General features: G+C 37.7%; 1 protein-coding gene across 1 annotated transcript; it reads left to right on the plus strand.

Annotated features, from left to right (window-relative positions):
- The first annotated feature begins 543 nt into the window (after positions 1 to 543).
- Positions 544 to 3,686, plus strand: LOC118750663 (BTB/POZ domain-containing protein 7-like). Its single transcript, XM_036485396.1, has 3 exons — positions 544 to 550; positions 1,036 to 2,705; positions 3,017 to 3,686. The coding sequence occupies exons 1-3, from the start codon at positions 544 to 546 to the stop codon at positions 3,155 to 3,157; spliced, it is 1,818 nt and encodes a 605-aa protein (XP_036341289.1). The 3' UTR covers positions 3,158 to 3,686.
- Positions 3,687 to 6,740: the final 3,054 nt, after the last annotated feature.

Here is a 6,740-nt window from a genome sequence, read left to right on the forward strand (position 1 = left end):
TTTTTTCTTTATGCAGATACAAAGCTTCAGCTATTTATTTTCACTTTTGATACGATCGCGTTTCAAATTCTGAAAGATTACACAAGGCAACAGTCATTTTTTCCCATTTTTGTTGCCTTGTGCTATAGACGCAAAGTTAAAGAGTTTGTTAGGTGCTTCATGTGGTGCCCGGCCAAATTACCCTATGCAAGTAACTGCACGTCTATACCTGTTATGGGCGCTCGCATACGAACTGTCAGTTTTCTCGCATACCAAATCTTATCCCAGAGAAATGTTTGTACCTGGGTACTTCATCGCATACCATTTCAGTGCGAATTTGTTGTAAGTTTTTATTATTTATTAAATGTTGCGAAAATTGTTTTTTTTTTGCTTGATTGTGCCTGAACAACATTTCTTCGAATAACACCACTTCTTTCCTACTCGCAAGCAAAGCAAATATGAAAAAAGTGGCTAAACCCATAGTTAAGTTTGCGATATCTCCTACTTTATATCATCATATACCTTCTGCGATGAACGGTCTACACCTGCGACTTATCTCCTACAATGTTTCGTATGTGAGCGCCCATAGCAGGTATAGACGTGCAGTAAACTCCAAATTTCGCAAACAATTTTAATTTTACCATCCTCTTTCTAAATTTTGGCAGCTGACTACAAATACACAACTTAACAGCTGATAGTTTAAACTTGGTTTAACCCAGCCAGATTGGGCGTTTAAATTTAGTTAAACTACGTTTAAATTTGATTGAAAAACTGCACACTGAGTTTAAACTTAGTTTAGTTGGCTTAAATAAGATTAGCCAATCAAATGTCAGCCAGATGGGCTAGATAAACGCAGTTTACGTAATCAAAGTTTAAACTGGCACTGAAAAACTGGACCTTATTGTGTATATGTTTTGTGGAAAACGGGAAGGAAATTGTAAAGCTTCTTGTCTGACATATGTATCTCCTTTAAACATAGCTACATAATAACAATTCAAAAAAACAAGAAGTGACCGTAGAAGTTCTATTTCTATATTGTGAATCAGGTCTACTAAGTGTTTGTAATAATTTTCAATTTGCAGCCACACGGTTCCGCTTGGGTGTATCGGCAAGCGTGCCAGTACCTTCGGGAGGAGTTCTCTGCAGTAATCGCTTCACCGGTGCTACACCAACTGGACAAGTCCCAGCTGATACACGTACTGCAGAGTAATTTTTTGCAAGCATCAGAGTTGGAGGTGCTGCAGGCTGTGCTTAAATGGGGAGAACAAGAACTTATAAGGCGTATGGAAGATCGTGAACCAAATATTTTGTCACACACAGCGCATTCAGTGACGAGAAAAGGCGTGAAAAAGCGCGACCTAAGTGACGTTGAGTTACGGGAGATTCTCTCCGAGTTGCTGCCATTAGTTCGTATGGATCACGTTTTGCCGCCCAATAGTGAAGTGCTCGCACAAGCTATTCGTCGGGGGCTTGTGAGTACGCCACCTTCTCATATGATCGGTGACGACCGGGAAAATTTGCGAGTCAACGCTTGGATACGTGGGGGAAAGAACCAAGGCCTGTTTGTTCGGCCGCGGCTTTTCATGCCGTACTTTGAAGAAGTAAAGGTATTGCTTGAAGATCGAATGGCGTCATCTCAACATCAAGCGGAGCTGATGCGCATGCGGCGATCACGCCACTTGCCCGACATTCCCGACACTTTGTACATGGTATCTCGCATAAACGCAGCGGCCAAACCTAGTGTATCCACTGCGGCGGCTGTAACTGGGAAAGAAAGCGTAAATATTTTAGCCGCAGCTGCCGCCATACCGCCGCCTGACACACAAACGTTAGCAGCTTTGCTCAAACGCGAGCACAAATTGCACCAGTCGCCCATGTGCCAACGTGCTTTGCTGCTGCCGCTTTCATCAAAACATGAAATTGATCGACAGATACGTCTCCGTGTAGTACGCGAATTCAATTTACCGGATGCGGTGTCAGACCTGCTAGAGACATCACTGTTAAGCAATCAGAATGCGGCAGCTGCGTCCGCATCCGTCGCAACTACTATAGCTGACGACATTGGCATCACTTCGACCACTCAAACTGATCCCGATCTCATCGAAGACGATGACCAAACGCCTCCTCCTTCTCCCGCCGCTGCATGCTCCGTGCCACGACTAACTACGACTGGCGGCTTTCTCTCGACATCGATGGGATCGTCGGCTGCATCATCTACCTGTGGAGGCGAAGGTATACAACCATGCTATAGCCGAAATTTAACTTTCCCCCGACAACATCCAGGCGGTTTATTGGGTTTGGGCAGCAGCGTTGGAGGAGGCATGCCTACAAATGTGGCTAATGGCGGCGGTGGTGCTTTACAAGCAAATTACGCGCGTCTTTCAGCTTCAGTACATCATCGTAGCGATTTACCCGCACTAATAACAGAAGGTGACTATCGCTTTCCGCATGGCAGTGCGCTGGGGATCGATGTTGGAGCCGAGGGAGGTGGTGGTGCGGTTGCATGTGGCGAGGGTGGTAACGGTGGACATTTGTCGGATATGATGCCCGATGTAGCGATGGCAACGGCATCGTTAGGCCAGTTGCATCTGGCGAACAACACCAATAACGGCAACAACGGGGACCTACACGAAAGTCTACAACTAGATTTGGGAGATGGGCCGAGTCATATTATGGGAGGAGGAGCACCTGGCGCTGCTGGACCTCTGGGATTGCGTGGTTTGCAGGTAAGTTAAAAAAAGTTACTAAGCTTGGCTTTGCAATAATGTGGTTGTCGGATAGACCACTAAAAATATAATTCCATAAAAAAATTCACGGAGAAAGCTGCTGAAGTACCAAGCTCAATGGGAAGACCCAGACCCTCTATTTTTTTTATATTATTGTTTTTCTGTTTGCTTAAAAAATTGCTATATTTTTTCCAACAACGAATTTCATGTAATTTAATTCGAACTGGGTTATACTCCTTTACCTAGTTAAACCTAGTTCTCATTAATTATCCTTTATTTAAAGAAAATTTTCTGTTTTTATTGGTTTTCAGCACCCACTACCACCTAGCAACTATCACCACTTTATGCAGCGCTCGAATTCACCATTTGACATGTTGCGTCAAGGTCAACATTCGCCAGCACCACATCCCCCTCCTGGGACCTACAATTCCGGACCGCCCAGATTCTTATAGAGTTTGCGAGTGGCCCCCGATCAGGGCCTTTATTTTAGCATGCCTTTTTGAGGAACAAATGCAAGTTAAACCAAAATTAGGTTTGCGGGCTTCGACTCACAGCGATGAATCTAAGCAGAAAGAAGCCCAGGCCAAATCCCCTGACAAATTTAATTGCGACCGGGGCATTGTATGTTATTGCACTCAAAATTTAAATAAAAGCTAAAATAAGAGGCACGATACAAATGAAGTGGAAGAAAAGAAAACTTAAACGACAAACTCGCACACAACATAATAAGTTAAGGTAACGAAGAAGCGAACGGTAGAAAAGGAAGTGAACAGCCACAAGGTGCTGCACTATTGTAAAGTAATGTAAAATGCGGATGAGTTCAGTAAACTAAAGAAATATCTAATTAAAAAAAAAAACAAGAAACAAGAAACAAATAAGCAAGCAAACAAATTAATTGTGAACCTAGGTATGTATATAAAAAAAAACAAATTTGCGTATACATATACACTGACACAAATTATTTAGTTTCAAAGTATGAATAAAAATACCCTTATATACAGATACATACTATATATTATATATACAGATGCATACAGCTAGATCAAAATATTTTCAACATTTGCGTAAAACGTTTCATTTGAATGAAATAAATACTAAAAACGTTGTAACAAGTCTAAAAATTCACAAATGCAAAATTAAATATATAAATATGCTGTTACAACAAGAAGTGCATAAGAAAAGTCCTTCCCAAATGCGTAGAAACCCAAAAAATTGACAAACTGAAATTTTGCAATTAGTTGTAAAAAAAGGTACTTGAAGAGAATCTGAATAATTTTGTTTATGGTTTGTAAATAATTAGAAATGAAATGAAGCCGACGTTTTAAGCCGCCTCTAAACGTCAAATAGTTTTAAAGGGAAGCCGTTTTCGTGACAGGTGGTGTTTTTTTTTTGTTATATTAACAATGTTTTTCAAGTTAAAGTTCGTTTGTTATTTTGTTTTATAAAAATATTGTTCATACTGTAACTAAAGCCAAATAAATTAAAGTTTTAAACTATATGAAATATAGAAAAATTCAGAATTTTTCATCTGAATTGTAAAATTTTTGCGTCATGAAATTTTAGTTATAAATGTAAAATTAAGGTTCTGGTTAAAGATATGTTGTGGAACGATTTTCCGCCATCTCTGGTTTGGCTCGGAGACAACGGACACAACGCCGAAACCGGGAAATCATTCCACAACGCCAACATACCCCTGCCCTGTCGGAAACACCAACAAGGAAAGTGAGAATTTTGGTTAAAGCATGAACAATATTTTTATAAAAAACAACAACAAAGAATTTTAAATTGAAAAATATTTAAAAAATATTTGAAATAAAAAACATTCACTTAGTTTTGATCGCCAGTGTATTTAAAATCCAAATTTCATAAAATTCTATTTTGTTTACAAAAAGTACAATCATATGATTTCGTTGACAAAATTGTCGCCAGTCATATGAAATTTATATATAAATCATATGCAATATTGCATTTGCATTATTTTAGTTTTAAGAACTATTTATTCAAATCATTGAAAAGTAATGAAATGGGCGCAATTACCATATAAATAAATTTACAAAACTCTCCGGTGAAAGCTTTCCGGCGGAGCTATTTGGTTTTGTTTCCATTGTCGCGACAATTTTGTTAGAGTGACAATTGTCAGCACAATTGTCGACAATATTATCACTGTCGTTTTCCAAAAATGTTCACAGTTGCCTACAAACGTGTATGAACCAGTCACTTTTATAAAATAGGCTCCAGATCGTGATGGGTAATACTTTGCCCTTCAAATTTTTGATTTTTTGGCAATTTTTTGTAGTTATCGAACGCTGTTTTGTGGTAATTTGTACTGATAATACCAATTATTGCGATATTAATCAAGACTATACAATATTACATACATACATATTTCGATTGCCGTTGTTGTTGTAACAGCATGCAACTTCCCCAGAGGTTTTTGAAATGGTGCTGGAGTGATATAAATCGTGTCGTGGGAACGTACTTCGATTGTCACTTCATTTTGTTTCACATTTATTTGTGTTTGACAGACTTTTGAAAAGTTTACCACTCTTGTTTTCAAGATGGCGGCGACTCCAAAACCCGCAAATTAAGTTTTACATTCCTTGCGATTGGCCTCGCAGCATAAAAAAAAAAAATTGACCACTATGCAAAAAATAGACAGATTACCAAATTTTGAACTCTGGTTTTGCTATACTTTTCACATTAACTTGTCTTCATAATTTGCTATTCGCTTGCCTTAGTAGGTTCATTATGCATAGTTAGATAATTACAAAAAGACAAGTACAAGTAGTCCCAAAAGCTTTTTCGAATGAAACAATATTTACTTTATTGCAAGTCCAGTCCTTGAAAATTTATTTCTCTAGAATAGCATTGTCTAAATGTGTTTCGCAGAGCAAAATTTTTGAGTAGTCTCCAAGACGCTCAGCGGCGTCAGTGGGCATCAATTTTTTAATCGACTGTAACTTGTACTTGTGGAGAGACACAACAAATCTTTACACATAATGCATTATAAAGAACTTTAAGGAAGATTTAAAGACTCTTGCACCGTTTCCACATTTCTCGACGACCTTGGTCGCTCCGTCCGAGATTTCGTCATATGTGATGCAAATTACAAAATTTCAGACACGCAATAATCACAGAATTATTCACCCTTATTTTGGTGCCGAATTGGCATCACCGGCGTCGATTTCGATAACTATTGTTGATACATATTTTTGCTTTCATTGACTGAAATGTTCGGTATCCTCGTGCCTAGAACTTGATAAAAACATTTATTGACCAAAACGGCAACACGAAACTTGCGAACGACTTTTTCAGGCTATTTTCGCGACTAATTTGCCTCGACGCTTTTTGAGGCACCAGCACTGCGCTTTTCATACAATTTTCGCTTTTCATACTATTTATTCGCATGGAATTGGCGATGAGGCTGTATATTTTCCTTGTTTTAAGAGTAAAATTACGTTTTTGAGTTGCGAAAGTATTCTAATAAATGAGAATGTTTCTTTTTACAAGGTTTGGGTATCGGAATTTTGGTCAGAAAGTTATATAAAATTTATTTCTGCATAAAGATTTAATATTTGCATAGAAGATTTACAAACGCGAAATATTTACGTATGTACATGCATATGTATGTCTGTATGTATGTACATAAATATTATATGAACCTACTTCTCACTCATATTATTACATATCTTCATGAATAACAACTCATTTGCTTAAGAGATTAGCTTCAGCTCTTTGGTTAGTTAGTAAAAGTTTCCAGACCCTCAAGCTAGAGTACCTCCGCTCTTATTTTTTAAATGTACCTCCTAAAGCTAAACTGTATGTAACTATGTATGTATATGAGTAGAATTGAAATAAGTATATAATTTAATTTCACTAAGAACGCGTATTGAATATAAATACATATATTTATTATAATTCTATGTAATAAGACTTTATTTCTATGCTACTATATAAATATGTTTACATTTAATATTCTAATTTAAAATAATGTAAAAAAGATTTAGAATTTTCGCAAATGTTATAAAATTTATA

Source organism: Rhagoletis pomonella, unplaced genomic scaffold (genome assembly GCF_013731165.1).
Source record: "Rhagoletis pomonella isolate Grant_MI unplaced genomic scaffold, Rhpom_1.0 Rhpom_scaffold_00348, whole genome shotgun sequence".
NCBI classification, from domain to species: domain Eukaryota; kingdom Metazoa; phylum Arthropoda; class Insecta; order Diptera; family Tephritidae; genus Rhagoletis; species Rhagoletis pomonella.

Bases quoted from the DNA above. Each gene is read 5' to 3' on its own strand.
- LOC118750663 (XM_036485396.1), top strand. The intron at 2,706-3,016 runs GTAAGTTAAAAA...ATTGGTTTTCAG, and splicing joins TGGGATTGCGTGGTTTGCAG to CACCCACTACCACCTAGCAA.